The 16,043-nt window shown below is 37.7% G+C and overlaps 1 protein-coding gene across 5 annotated transcripts in view; it reads left to right on the top strand.

Annotated features, from left to right (window-relative positions):
- Positions 1-16,043, top strand: part of WDFY4 (WDFY family member 4) — a 118,919-nt gene that overhangs the window by 12,850 nt on the left and 90,026 nt on the right. For all 5 annotated transcript variants that reach the window (XR_001467130.4, XR_005861169.2, XM_015288425.4 and 2 more), the window contains 6 exons: positions 1,768-1,928; positions 2,242-2,694; positions 4,303-4,407; positions 5,506-5,696; positions 8,013-8,623; positions 11,297-11,390. Coding sequence is in view for 3 of the 5 variants with exons in the window: in XM_015288425.4 (XP_015143911.2) it covers positions 1,768-1,928; positions 2,242-2,694; positions 4,303-4,407; positions 5,506-5,696; positions 8,013-8,623; positions 11,297-11,390 (1,615 nt within the window). In the remaining 2 variants the exon portion in view is untranslated. The remainder of the gene's footprint in view (positions 1-1,767; positions 1,929-2,241; positions 2,695-4,302; positions 4,408-5,505; positions 5,697-8,012; positions 8,624-11,296; positions 11,391-16,043) is intronic.

Here is a 16,043-nt window from a genome sequence, read left to right on the forward strand (position 1 = left end):
GGGACTTACTAAACACATGGTGAAGGTTCTTCATCAATTACTAGTATTAGAAGAGATCTAGGACACTTGTTTCAGTTGGAATGGACTCTTAATTCAGCAATACAATCAGCGCTAGGGAAAGAAAGCAGATCTTGCTGTGCAGAAAATAAACAAAAAATCCACTCAAATTTATATCTGAAATAGCTTAATTCTTCAGAACTGAGATGAATTTGAACTGGAACAAATTCCCACTGCTTCTCCTCCTCATCAGTAGTACAAAGGAGAAGCTCTTACTCTTGTTGTTATTTGCATTGACTAATCAAGTTCAGAGTTTGCTATGTCAAAGTAGTACATTATCCCACTTCCCCAGGAACACTTAGAAGCATTATTCTTGTTTATTACTAAATGAGAAGAGCACTTCCAGATCTTTGTTCCTGTTGATTGTTGTTTCCATCCTGACTTCGCCTGTTCTTGTACTACCTCGCAAACACTCAAAATAACCTATGTCCCTGACTAGTATGTCATACATAGGACGTGTTTTGTAAGTTGGATCTAGAGATTAGATAATGAATCCAAAGAAGTCAAAAGGTATTATTTCTGATGATTTTTTGCAGGGCAATAAATACGACACAATTCGATCAAGTTTTCTCTCTTTCTATGATAGTGTTTATTTACCACGGATTGTCTAACTTTCCCTGATAAATAGGTTGTGCTGAGAGACGGGTATTTCTGATGAAACTCTAGTGATATAAGAGAAGGCATCTAGTGTTTGTCAGTAAGGTCTGTATCTCTTTTTAACTGATGTAGGCTGGAAAGATGGGAAGATTGTACAGATGCTCAAGAATGCAATTTCATGTCTCTTATCCTGAACTGTGCCAAGTTTCTTATTGTCTGATGCTTAGAGTTTCTTTTTCAACAAAGAGAATCCTGCTGATCACACTCTTCCCCGCTGAAAGTGGACACTAGTTTTTTTTTCTTAGCCAATCTTTTTTTTTCTTACCTAGCTTAAATATTCTGAGATTTTCCTAACTTTCAGTGTCTATTGCTCTGCCACTAAACCATACGCAGATGCTGCAGTTTTCCTTGAGAATTATCCTCCCTCTATGCAGTATTGAGTAGGATGACATGAGAAACAGTTGTATCAGAGTTTGGACAGTCATTCTTTTCAGTCTAAACTTAGGGCACATATGGGATCACAGCTGAGACTATTTCACTTCTTAGAGGAGAGACATGCTGTGTTTTATATTAGATTCACAAAGCTCAAGTAATACAATGCTTTTCTCTTCCTAAAAGAGTGAGCTCTTTCTATTAGTCATCACAAGAGATTCGTCCCCTTGCCAACCATATGTCTGCCTTTACTTTTTATATGCAACCATGGCTCAGATTGCGAAAAAGTCATGTGAAGCGTCTGTTCCAAATTATGATTTCTCATAAAAATTGTATTTTTTACTCACCAAAATAGGCACTGTTATGGTGATAATTACCTTTTTTAGAGTCCATGGAAATATACTCATTTCTAAAGTGTATCATCCTTATCTTCAGAGGACTGTTACATTGCCACTCTTCCATTTTCCTTTTTGCTATTTTTAAGTTTCATTCTGATTCAGAATGTTTCACCAAGGTGTAAAATTACTGTTTCTAGGATGGCTAAACAAAGCAAGATGATGACAAAATAAATGAGGTTGGAGAAATGGGTAGCTCCTGTGTGTGCAGTGCCTAGTGATTTTATCCAAAAAAGTTAGTATTACAATGACATGAACATATGACTGTCCCAACTTTTGTTGCCAGATGTGAGGGATTGCAGCAAAATGAAGGAGATCCCTATATGAATGAGATTCTGGATATGCTGACTTGCCTTACAACCTGTGGGAAAACTGAACTGAAAGTTTCTGGCAATATTATACATCCGCAATTACCTCAGTTTGATTATGAATGGACACGGTCTTCTGGTACAGTATATATATGTGGTGATGTAGGTGGGTTGTAAAATGAAACTTTGTTATATGTCTTTAGATGGAGGAAGGGTTATAGATAGCATCCACTGATCTATGTGCTTGATGTTACAGAAGCCTGAATGTTACCTACAGCAAAATGAACTGGTTGTCAGCTGTACAGTCTGGTTTCAGGTTGAGGATGTGTGTCTGTAAATCTTGTTTCTTGTCTCGGATGTGATTAAGCACTGTAGTTGCAGTGCTTAAACAGCACTGATGTTTAAAAACAGAACACGCACAAAAAAGGCTATCTCACGTGTTTGTCTTACAGGAATGACAGTCAAAAACCTCCAGGCTTTTCAGGTCTTGCAGTCCATTTTTCAGAAAAGTGATGATCAGCACCTGTGTGGAACAGTCTTAGGAGCAATTGGTACCATATGGGCCTGGGACACTGTGAACTTCTTTCTTCTGGAATGGACACTGCAACCTATCAACCAGTTTATTGACATAATCCATTTCAAACCACATCCAGTCCAGGTCCAGTTCTTCAGACTGGTAGAGTCAATTGTTTTAGATCTGTCCTACATCCCCCATGAAATTCTGAAGAAGGTTCAGTGTTTGATAAAGGAAAATGTAGTGCCTTTCTGCACTTTGACAGCTCTCCGGTGCCTTCTCAGCATTACCAAGAAGGATCTGCTATTCAGTGACATATTTCGGGACTCTGGGCTATTAGGCCTTCTGCTGGCACTTCTAAGGAAGCAAGCCAAAATCCTAAGGAAGTCAGGTACAACTTAACTCATTCATGGTGACTGCGGAGGCAGGCATACCAATAGGAATGAATGCATCTTTCTGCAATAAATTGGTACATTTTATTTACTGAGTAGCTAGATCTGTCTGGAAGCCAACTGGCCCAAGTTTAAATTTGGGATGTTTCTGTCATGCTAAGCCCTACCAAGGTGCCCTCTTGAAATCTTAACTGTATATCATTCTGTGCGCTGTTCTTAGGAGTTCATGCACTGTTCTTTATCAATGTGTATTAAATTACTCTGGAGGGTACTGTTCATCCCATGCTTCTGTAACTGATCTTGACTCAGAGTTCTCTGATATGACAACTTGTTAGTATAGGTAGTTTTTCATAGTACTTAGTTTCTCTGAAAACAACAATTAGTTGGGGGGACTGATTATGGAAGGTGGTTTCTTGAATTTTGGCAATATATTAATCACATACCACCCATTGTCATCTGATATAGTTATCTCCTATATAGTTATCTCATAGGAAGGTAATAGTCCATGTGTGGTAACTGTTGAGTATAGCTGATTTATGGTACATGCTCACATATCTGAAAGGTTTTTTTAACTGCTGATTTATAAAAAGCGTGATAAAATTTTGTGCTGTATGAATTGAGAAATTCATTTAAATTTCAGTATGACTGTTATTTAGTTATAAAGAAATCCAAAGTACTAGATTTAACTTCCTATGTAGCAAGCAAAATTGAATTATTTTTATGCATTTATTTTAAGCAGTAAGTTGAATATGAATTGCAACAGAAGTTCTAGAAAGTGGGTTCTGTTAACTGCAAGGAAATGGATTTGTGTTCTTGATATCAGAGAACTAATATTTTGAGAGTTCTTAAATAAGGAGTCACAATAAGTTGCTGAGAACTGTGGTATTTATCTTGCATTTCTCAATTGATGTATTTTACAGCCTTAGATTACTTGGTGATGTAAACTGTACAGAATGAGTGACTGATTAGCTAGGTAATTTCTGACACTGGATATATGAATCAAGAGGGGCAGATGAGAACACACTGTGTGAAGAGGTCACTGCTTCCCCCTCTTGGTTTCCAGAAATTTAATCTGCAAACTTCAAGGTCTTTAGATCTAATAGTAACTTAGCTTACAGTCTGATCCTGGTAGTGTTTGCCTTTGAATATGCATGAACATGGAGTTCTTGTTTTCCACTTTTAATTTACGTACTTAAATACTCCCTGTTGCTACAATATTTTACCACTTTACAGCTCAGAAGCCATAATGTTATTTTGCTCATGTGTGTACCTGCTAGGCATCACCAAAAAGGCAACTACATCAGCTTCATAAATGTGAAGTAAAAACATAGCTATTTTCAGTATTTTCTGTAGTTATGCAAGAGATGTGAGATGCAGAGGATAGAGTCAGACCTGTGTTTCCCAATGTCAGATTGCATCCTGATCATTACACACTGCCATGTCTGTGTTTTGTTGCTTGCCTTTGAGTTTAAGTAGCCTGTAAGTAATATTTAAAATAGAGCTAGAATTTGCTGGAGGACTGGTTTTCTTTTTTTTTTGATTTAAGATACTCTAGCTACAGCTAACTAAATCTTGTATAATTTTTGTTGTTAACAATACACTAATAGCTGGAACCTCTCTGCCTGGTCTGGAAGAAGGCACTGATAAGGAATTAAATGCTGTAATGCTGAAGATGGTGGCTGCCCTTACTGTGGGATGTGTGAGAAACACTGGTAAGAAATTATAAATGACTGCATTACTTCTGCGATACTTTGATAAATGCTCATGATGCCTCTCAAGCACAAACAAACTTTCTGATTTTGTACTTCAGTGGGAGGTGTTGCTTTAGGAAGAAATGTGGCAAAGATACCACTTTCTCTACAGTTAGCCTTGCTGTAGTAGTCGCTCTGCTTCCTTCCATGTGGATACCTCTAAGGAGTTTAGTTGTGGAAAACAGAACAGTGCATGTGAGTTTTGTGTAATGGTTGTTCATCCAGATTTTTTTCAACGTTATCTAGTATTTGAAATCCTGGTGTGGTCAGGCATAGATTGGATCACACTCATGTACAGAATCATAGAATCATTTGTGTTGGAATGGACCCTTAAAGGTCATCTTGTCTGCTTCACCTGCAATGAACAGGGACACCTACAGCTTGAACAGGTTGCTTGGAGCCCCATCCAGCCTGACCTTGGATGCCCCGTCCTTGGAGACATACACCACTTCTCTGAGCAGCCTGTGCTGGTGCCTCACTACCTTTACCATAAAAAAAAAAAAACAACCTTTTTCTTATCCAACCTAAATTCCCCCTCTTTTACTCAGAAACCGTTTCCCCTTGTCCTGTCATGACAGACCCTGTTAAGGAATCTCTCCCCTTCATTTCTTAGCTTCCCTTTAGATATAATACAGTATTGGCACACGTGGGAGAGGTTTGTGTGGGGAGTCTAATGGAACAGAGTAAGACAGGAGTGAAAAGGATCTTCTGAGTACTGGAATCCACTCAGTACGTTCAACTTGCATGGTGTGAGTGTATTTTTACAAACAAGCCTACTTCATAAACTAGAGGAATGCTTAATCTGAAAACTAATTAGGTATCATTTCATGCATTATTGTATTGGGAAATTACCATTTCTAATGATTAGAGACCATTATCATCCTATCATTTTATTCCTACTTGTTGTGCTCTTCAGTTCATGTCCTTTGGTTTAACTTGCTCTTCTTTATTGACTCTTCTGTATTTGTAGAAATGTGGCACCATAGACTGAAAATATGCATTTGAGAACTACAAGTAGAGAATAGTTTAAGTAACAAATGATACCTTACTTGTCCCCAGTTGTTTTAAAGGACTACGGAATGGTGCCGTATATCAAGATATTTTTGGATGACGAGTGCTACAGGGGTGCTACTCTCAGCATCTTGGAGCAGCTATCAGTCATTAACTATGAGGAATATATGAGCATTGTTATTGGAGCACTCTGTTCTTCTACTCAAGGGGAACTGCATCTTAAACTAGATCTGCTGAAGGTAATTCACACGGCTTCTAAGTTGCTTGTTGTTTTCTTGGAAACTGCTCGGCTTGTGGCAAATTGCATTTAATCTCACCCCTAGCGCTGTGCTTTTCCAAGACAGTAAGAGCAGCAGAAGAAAAAGCTATGAACTAGTTTTTGATTCTGCTAGACCTGTTCCTGTGTTTTTTATGAGTGTCTGTGTGTATGGTTAGCACTTTCACTCAGTATCAGACTAAAGTATTTTGAAGACTTGATTAGTAATGCAGGACAGAAACAGAGGTGGCAAATATTAGGGCGCGGTTCTAGGTGCAGCTATTTAATGTGACAGAGAATGGACAATCAAATGTGAATGAAATGGAGATGTGGAGAGGATGTGACAGGAGGTAGAAGAATAAGATGGGGAGATAGGGTAGGCAGGCATGAGGTTAACAGCTTGATTCTCATACGTTTCCAAGGTTGCAGCTTTGCTGTCCTTATTTTGATATGCTCTTGGGTACAAGAGTGTTAGGGAAAAAACAGAGGTAAGTTGGTGGAAAAGAATGTTTGGAGGGTTAAATTAGAACTACTCGGGGCCTCTATTGTGTGTGTATAGTCTTTTGATCCGTTAGCAACTGAAGCAGGGGAAAGAATCCACGTGCTTTAATTTGGTTTAGTTCATGGACGGCAAACTAAAAAGCAGTGGTGTGTTAGCATGAAACTAAATCAATGTTTACCTTCTTTATTAAGTGTGAATGGAATTCACCTTTCAGCACAATATAGCAGTTGCTTTTGTGGTAAAAATACCATGTTACTCTAAACTTTGTTGCATCTTTGTTTTTATAGCTTTAATATGAAACAGTAAACTTAACAATATTTACGCAGAAGTTGAGTACAGTGTCCAAACTAATATGAAAATAAATGCAGCTTCAGTGGCTAATTCTGACAAATGATAACTGTATTAAAACATAATGTAAGCAAATGAATTTATTATCTGCATCTATTGGGACTGTGATTGCATTATACACAAATTCAGATTGATTTGCTAATATATATTTAGCTGTTAAAGCCTGAGCCCAAATGTAATTAGGAGTGCCGTATTCCAGTGTGGCACGTAGACAATTATGAGGAATAACAAATAATGGAATGTGAAATAAATTCTGTTAACGTTAACTGAGTTAGGGGTTTTCCAGCAGACATCAGTTTTATAGGTTCAAGACAGAGGAATACTAACTCATAGGCGATTAAATTCTAACTGAGTTAGAGCTGGAGGAAATGTGGTTACTGTTGACCTTCTCTGAAATGTGTTAAAGCCATCCTGATAACTTCAACTCTGAGTTATTAAATTTACTCCCTGTTCAGAATTCTCTGCCTGGTTTGATACACTATTATACAAAATTGAATGGCAGTAATGGTGTTTTCCTTCCCCCTCTAGTTCTAGAAACCTTTACTCACAATCACAGATCCTGTTACAGGGAGATACATTTGTTAGAACTGCTCTTCAGCAGGTTGTGAAGTAAATCTCTTTCATTGGATATCTGTAGGAAAACTATATTTAAAATGATCTCAATCTGTGTGAAAGATGCAGCCTGGCATTTGGAACATCTCTGGTGCCTGAAAGGGCATCATCCTTGCAAAACATAGTGGAACATCCAAAAAACCTGGGAGAGATTACATTAAATTACAGAAGGCTGTTTCCCAGCAACTTGTTTTTTATTTTTCCACTATTTTAGCTCTTAATGACTTTACTAGATTTGTTTTGCAATGGCAAACCTGTGGCATCAAAAATTTACAAGTGGAATACGCTGGTTTTTATGCTTGCTTAATATTGTCAAGTGGCACTTAGCATATACCCCAATTTAAGCTCTTTGAAAATAGAGAAAAACCTGTGGACTTAATTGTCTTTGGATCTGACTTGAAGGCTTTTTTTATTCCAGCTTTTTTTTCTTCAATCAAGATGTCTAAAGAGAGTTTGAAAAGATTGGTCAGAGAATAGGCAAACATCTGAAACAATACCTCCAGCCTAATTAGCTAGGATATACAGTGCAGGAAAATTGATTTCTTTGCTTTATTCCTGTGAGCACTATTCCCTACCTCACAGGTTCACTATGTGGATTTTCTCTTGAGAATATGTTCTGATCTTGGATACTTGACTTCATAGGTACATGGGGAAAAGTAAAAGGAGCACCACTACACAGTGGTGACCCTGCTTTAGCCAATGATTTTTGTTGTTGATAGTGATGTTTCATTGAAAGAATTTAACAAAAAAAAAGAAACTTGTGATTTAAAAATATTCTACATATTTGCCCTTTATTTTAAGTTTTTCTTTTGTTTCCTTTCTTCCCAATGTTTACAGTCACTCTTAAGAATACTGAACAGTCCCAAAAGTCATTCAGCTTTCAGAACTTGCAGTGGATTCAATGGACTTCTATCTCTTCTCTCAGACATGGAAGGGGCCTTGCAGGATCCTCCATGTGGTCTGTGGGCAGCAGTTGGGCATAACTGCATACTGGAGCTTGTTTTCTATACACTTCAGGGGATAACAGCAGCTCTACACTTGGACCCTGTAAACAGCAACTTCTTTCAGAGGAATGGCCTCTTTGAGAAGATGGCAGAGGATCTTGGGTCACTTGGCTGCTTCTGGACACAAGGAGAATGGCACAATCCTCTGAGCCTTGAGAAGACAAGGACATTTGCGGAATTCTTGGATGCAGCTTTTTGTTCTTCAGAACCTCTCCCAACATGGCTGAAGAACTGCATATGGATTCTGAGTTTTCTTGATCATATGGTCAAAGGAACCCTCCATCTGGAGGATTACTTCAAGGAAATAAAGTCGGAGATGGGTGAGGCATCAAGAGATGATCAGGAAGGAACTCCAGCTCAAGGGGAACATCCTGTGTTTTCCAAAAGACCAGTCAGTGAACTATGTGCCTCTGCTTATAGCTTATGGGGGAACTCTGAAGAGAAGTAAGTTCTGATTTACTATAGGCAATATAATAAGACTAGTATCTGCATTTTTATATGGTAGTTAACAGGCAAGGTGTGGCAAAATTTCCCTAGAACAAACAATTTAGTCATACAGACTCAAATCCCAGGACATCAGAAATCATATCTTTTTGAAAGGTTAAATAATGGTAAGCATTAATGTTTAGTGGAGCAGTGGGATGCAAAAGACTGAGAGTTATGCAGTTAGTGCTGAAGGTTCTGGCATATTTAGTGTGTGGGCAGGACTGGATTCTGAGGAAAGGGTTGTTGAGACTTAAAGCTAGCATTTAATCTGTTTGGACATTCCCCACTTCATTTTGGCTTTTCTAGTAATATGGAAAGATGTTTTTATCAGATGACTGGAAACAGAAGCTTTTAAGTTGTTTTAAATGCTCCCCTAATCATGTGTGCCTGAGTGTGTACCCCCATGTGCACATGCTGATTCACCCAGTTGTATAACATAGAGAAAAATGAAAAAGGAATGGTCATGAGCATTCCTGATATAATGGGGTATGGCAATAAAGAAGGGCTATATGAGAAATCAGTGTAGCTTTCAGCTATGAATCATTTCTGAATTATTTGTTTCATAATTTTTTTTTTGAGATATTAAGCCCTTTTCTGTGTCTGCAGTCCTTTTCTCAAAAATATTTCTGTTTAGAACTTCAGTTAAAAAAAATTCAATGTTTGTAATGGACGATTCCTTCAACCTTTGTTTTAAACTATCCCTTGCTCATCGCTATATACAAACAAAGCCAAATGTATTCTAGCAAACTGTCAATTTTCATGATGTACAGCATATATACTTCTCCAGTAGTTTTGTTTTGAAAATGAAACTAAGAAATGACATTCTCAGAGCTCCTGCAAGCCTGTAGTTCCCCTAAAGCAGCTTCCTCCTAGCTGTACGCCACATTCACTTCCTCCTGAAATCTTCAGCAGGGAGTTATGCAAATTGAAAGGAGGAACTTGAGTGCAGTCAGTGTTGGTGGGCTGTGATGCCCTGTCCTGTGATATGGGTTTAATATGCCCTGAGGAGAGGGATAAGAATACGATATTCTAGTTTTAGAAGCCTGTGACTCAGACATGGGAAAACTGGCACTTATACTGGGTAATATTCATAGCCCCTTACACTGTTCTGTGGTCAATGATGCAACAAGCTGCTCGGTAAAAGGGGATTTCAACCTTTCATTCACATCTGAAAAATGGCTCTCTGTGTTCCTGCTCTTGTGTTAATGTTTGAACCATCTTCTGTTTTTCCTTTTGTTAGTGCTTTGAGACTTCTTGCTGCAAGGTATGTTAGTAAGGCTGACCATACTTTGGGAGGGAAGCTGCTTCTCATGCCCACCCCAACAGAATGGTTGCTGCAGCTGCTGTTGGGTGGATTAACTGTGCTAATGGCTCTTTAGATCCTTTGTAGCTTTTCATTTTATCCCCTGGCCATCATGTCTTACTTGTAAGTAATGGCTAGTGCAGGGTGTATTTGGGATTCATGCAGCAGTAGTGATGGGGTAAAGGGAGTAGTTGGTTGGATTAGTAGGCCAGCTGGATAACCCTGAGGCTGGGGTATTTGTAGGAGCAAGGAGGCAGCTTTTCTACTGAAATAAGCCAGTAAATGTAGGCATCTCTGAAAACCACAGAGGACAGAGATAAGACTTATGTGATACATTGATCCGCTATTCTTGAGGGAGCGTGTGCTGGTGGGATGAGTTTGGTACTGGTTCAGCTCAGGATTTTCCTCATTTGTTCTGTTTAAAAGCCCAAAATAGTGCTAAGCTTAGCAGACAGTGTTCAAAAGTAAGAAAACCATGACAGAGGCTTAACTATTTAATGATTTTTTTTTTTTTTGAAGGATGGTCTTACTTTCTTGTTCTCTGGTGTTTATGATTTGGTAGGTCATGTTTTACATTTGCTATGTGGCATATCAGAAATAAAATTCATATTTAAAAGGAATGATGGGATTCTGAGGTAACTGCATTTCTTCAATGATCAAGTCTTTAGAAATTGTTGGTTGTTAGAGCTGTACACGCTGCCTGGCAATTTATTTTAGTGTTACAGATGGATAAATTGCAGGCTTTGGGGAGTCAGTTTGATTACAGCAGGCTTAAGTTGAAAATGAATTTCCTAAAGGGGGCAGGAAATACAGCAAATGAGCTGCTGTTTTTGAAGTACTATTTCTTGAGGGTGCAGTAGGAGTTATTTGTCACTGTGTGGCAGTGTTACATGTTACTTGCTGCACTGAAGCATTCAGAATAACGGTTGTTAATAAAGACTTTTATCCTCCTTTTATGTCCCTTGCCCAAAATTTTATGCCTTCTCTTTTACTTAAACTCTTTATACTGCCTATAAAGTACATTGTGACACATTTTTTTTTTCTGCCTAATTTTGTTTGTTAGGTATTGTCTTTGCTTTCCTCTCAAAATCTATTTGGGGTAGGTGTTTCTGACAAAGTGCATCACCACTCCAATTCAGAGCTGCACCCAGAGATAATTCTCTGATCCTGCTGAACCTGTGGTGCCTGGAGTAGCTACTGCTAAGAATGCTGAGCCTTGTTACTGCCAGGCAATTTTAATGCTGTGCTCTGCTGGAATATTGAACAAACCCTCTTTGCTGCTGTTAATGGTAATGTTAAAACTTTTATGTTTTTTTTTTTTCCTGCAGGTGGGAAATGAGGGACTGTGTCATTGTAAATCCAGGTGCTGTCTGTGTTATGGTGAGGCTGCTGCCCAAGTTGTACAAAGAGGGACACTCTCAGGTGAGTATGAGCCATATAGGTTATCTGCTACTCTTCCCTAGCTTCATTTTTGAGATTTAATTAATTATTTCCACGTTAGAAAAGAGTAGAATTTACTGTGCAGTTCTGGCTGTGGCAGCGCAAAATTCCACTGTGCCAGACCAGATAAGAACAATTAAGAATTCATGGATATTTGTTTGACGAAGCTCTCATACACCTATCTGATGCAGTGTGTTGGTCTGGGTTCCAGAATACTGCAAAGTTGAGAGTAAGGTGTGTTCCACTTTTACTATAGAATGTGGAGTCATACCCAAGGAATGAGGGGGGGAGAGAATAGTTCCACTTTCTGAAGTGAGGTCATTTATTTCCTCAGGGTATAAGTGAGGAAAAAATGAAGAAAATAAGAATAACTTCTTCATTTCTACACTCAAGTAGAGAGATGGGAATGGGACAAGTGAATGTTACTTTTGATTTGGTTTCTGATATAATGGTGAAGCTGTTTTAAACAGCATGTCTCTGGCCTCTAAGTTCCATTACCAAATAAGCATAGTGGTTCTGATGGTTGGCTGAGCTGGCCACTAACTGACAAAAATTACTGTTGTTCCTTTCAAATAAATTATAATTAGTTAAATATTAAAAGCTGTGTTTAGTTGCCTTAATTGCATGTGTGAACACTTCTGCTGCTGCCCTCACTTAATGGAGTGTCTATGATCAGGAACTGCATTGTGGTTCCTCACAGATTTAAAAAAACAAACAAACAAAAAAAAAACCCAAAAACAAATGCAGACATTTGTAGGTGCACTATACATCTCCTGTGTATCCAGGCACAGAAGCTACTTAAATACAGCCAGCCATCCTCGTCTTTGTTTCAAGTGCTCTCATTTACCTTCTCATGTGCTCACCTTAGACGTTTCTTTCCATTCTGAGCAAGTCTGCTGGAAGCCATGTGCAGGCATAACATTTTTAGTGTGGAGATGAATGGGTTCTGGAGTACCTTTAGTAAAAAGTACACTCACCTATTATGGTTGTAGCTAAAACTGCCTGACCCTGAGACGTCACAAACTTACAAGCACAAAATGCATTGGCTACATTTCTTTAATATGTGAGTACACCAGCAATGCAAGCACCATTAATTATTCTATGTCCTCATCATTAAAATTCCTTTTAATCCCAGGAATTTTGCTTTACCATATTTTTTTGTATACTACATTCCCTTTCTGCAACACAGTAGCCAAAACTTCTTTCAAAACAATCAACAACTTTATCTGTGCCTTTGTGTCTTGCCTATGTGGCTTTAGTTTGCAATCCTGATTAAGTTTGGCTTGGTTATCTTTTATAAAATCAGATGAATGGTAGCGAAGAATGAACTGAACTAGCCCACTGACAGTTCTTGAAATGTTGCTAATATATCCAGTAGCCAGAACAATCTGTCCCTTTTGATCTGTAAGTCTGTAAATTTACAGTGTAACTTAGACTCCACTTTGCTTTGTCAGGCCTCCCATACACACAGGGAATCAGAACAAATAACTTGCCTACATTGCATTCTTCTGTCTTATCTGAAATATTTGAATTGTTAATGTAGATGTGGAGGGATTGAAATAAAACCAGAGAGTTGCAATCCCACCTTGCATAGCTCTGGATGAACTAACTGCTGGCGCATCTCAATGCTGTGTAATGGAACCAAGGCATCAGCTTGAGTATTTTGATAACGGCAATAATTAATTTCTGGAAAACAGGTAGGATGGTTAATTGGATGAGAGAGTGCTATTTAAGGATGTGCATCAGTTTGCTCTGTGGCTGAGCTGTGAGAGGTCGTGAGACTCTCAGTAGATGGCAGTGTTCTTAAAAATATGAAAGTCTAGAGCACAAATTCAAGCAATTTCTCTCTTGTATTTAAATGTGTTCATTTTTCCTTCATTTCTTGTTCTTTTTTTTCTTAACTAATAAGAAATTCTTACTGATAGCGCTTGTTTAGTATTGCCATTGTGAATAGAATTGCCTCAGGTAGAATGGGATTACTGTTATGCTCAGTAGACTCGATAGAATTTAACACATCTTGAAATTTTGTTCATCAAATGAGCCACAGAAAATGATGAAGTTTTACCCATATTTTTTTGGTGACTAATTCTGTTTAAAGATGCTGAGTGAATGAATGGAAACTTGTCTTTCTGTTTGGGTAACTGCATGATGTTACCAGGTACTGGCTCATAATGCTTAACTTAAATGCCTTTATTTTGAACATATGCCACTGCACAAATAATTGTGAAATGAAGTCCTTCTTGGAAAATGCAAGTCAGGGCAAGATCTGATGCAACAAGTGGAACTAAGTGACTTAGTTAAGGAGGGTAGAAACTGAAGGAATTTCCCTTGGAGTTTTTCTCTGTAACAAATATGGTGCTATTTCTTTTTTTCTTTTGGTTTGATAGTTATGAGAGATGAAGTAATTTCTTTGTGGATACAGCTTTCTTAATGAAGATTTTCTTTAAAAAAAAAAATCCAAGGAGGCTTCTTGCACTGAGTTTAATGCTGAGTCAAATAACATATATTTTTAAGGAGCAGTGGTGAAGAATACATAGTGTAGCTCATGTCTTACAGCTTGTTTTTAGTGCTATGATAGATCTTTTAAGGAGTCACTCAGCAAAATAATCAGAATAGGGCCAGGTCAAGTGTAAATCTTTTGCTTTCAGCAGAATGGCAATGAGAAAGCCCTGCTTTTAGGGAAATGTTAATGGAACTCAATAAAAGTAACGTGCTTTGATTCTGTCCTCAGAAATAATATCCATTTCCTACCAAATTTGCTGCTGATGGGTGACCTTTGTCAGACCCAAGCATTGATGGGCTAAGGCAACATTGAGTATGTTGGCATAGAAGAAATAATTGAAAATAAAACAGACTGTGTTGCAGATCAACCATTTCTTCTGACCATCCAAAAGAAAATTAGAAGTCGAGAACAGATTTTGCTACAATTTCTAGATACGATAAAATCATTGAAATGTCATGTGGATATGAGACCTTGCTTAGAAGACTTTAAATTTCCAAGAGACAGTCTTTGAGTTGGTAGATGTTGTTCAGAGGTTATTGGTCTTATTCTTGTGTGGGACTCATATACCAGTTTCCACTGAACTGTATGTAGTTTGTTCGCATAGAAGATTATCATGGTGCTTATTCACTAATGATGGCATTACTGCATGCTTCAAAAACTAAGTACCAGAATTAACAAAGGAATTCTTAGTATTACAAAAAGGTTTTGTTGACTAACTGCAAATGGTCAAAACCTGGTACTATATATATATATTCTTTTCTAGAAGGTAGTAGCAGACCTGATATTCAAAGAAGGAAAGCTCTGTGGCTTCTCTTACGAGCTCTACTGAGACAGGAGTTGAAATTGTAACAGAAAACTTACGTGGTGCAGTTAAGATGGACCTATAGTTAGATCCATCCTGCTAGAGAAGTAGAAATAGTTCATGTATGCAGTAGTATGTAGTTCACAGTGCTGCTTTTTCCCGCTCATTTGCGAAGAGCACATGAGCACCAGTTGTACTGAATGTTTGTAAAGCTAAGTTACACAGACTGTTAACAAAGTAAACTTTGTTAAGACCATCTGCAAATTTTTTGTAATTGAATGAGAATGTGCTTGCAGCTGGGAAGTGTGCATCATGAATTTTAGCTATGTCTAATTTTTGAGTGCTTTTTTATAATACATATTTTAAAGAGTAAAACGCACAACTGATTTTTCAGAAGTAGAACCAAACTACAGTCAATGGTTTTTAAACCCAAGGATGTTCACTTTTTCATTTGAAAGCATGATATAAAACCCTGAGTTTCTGAAAAGATTACTTTGATGCCTTGATTTCTTTGCCAGGTAATTGCAATCTGTTAGAAAATTAATTCTAATTTTCTGTGAAGGGCTGATAGCTTTTCAAGTGAGATGTGCTCTGAGATTGAAAAGAATTTTCGTTTTCCAAATGCACGTTCAATTATTGAAACATCATTCATAAACATAGGAAAATTGAAAATCCTTATGAAATTAATCCTCATCACGGAAGGTTCAAAGTTCTTAATCATTTTTCACATCACATAATCATTATGAAATGGAGTAACAGTGATGGAAAATCAACTACCAAATTTGGAAACTATAGGTTCTTAAGAGCAAGAATCTGGGAACTACTTAAACAATCCAGGCAAATTGCTAGTTGACATTTTGACCTTTTAACTCTAATCTGAAGTAGAGCTGTGAGCCCAACTGCATTCTAATTTCACCTTCAATATTTTGATTCATGGCGCAGGTAATGTGTTAGGAAAATCAATTCATGAGTATAGAAACAGACAGCCTTATTTTCTGTCCATCATTAATATTTCCACTAAAATCTCATTTTACTGGAACTAACATCCTTGAAAACAGCACATTTTATTCAAAACAAGGCAATGCCAGTATTGACAAAGCTGCTAAGCTCATGAAAATGATCAATGTTTTTCTATGACATTATGGTTTTATTATATTTATTTTGGAGTAAACCAGTATTTTCACTTAGCCAAGACCTGTACCTTTCTTTAGTTGTGCTCTCCTGGCTTTATGTGCCCAGAGGCTTTCCTTCAACCTGTGAAAAAGTGGTGTGAAATAACAATTTTTCCAAAAAGATTGTGAGCTTTTGATACTCACAGTGGGAGTAAGTT

The sequence above is a fragment of the Gallus gallus genome, chromosome 6, assembly GCF_016699485.2.
Source record: "Gallus gallus isolate bGalGal1 chromosome 6, bGalGal1.mat.broiler.GRCg7b, whole genome shotgun sequence".
NCBI lineage: Eukaryota > Metazoa > Chordata > Aves > Galliformes > Phasianidae > Gallus > Gallus gallus.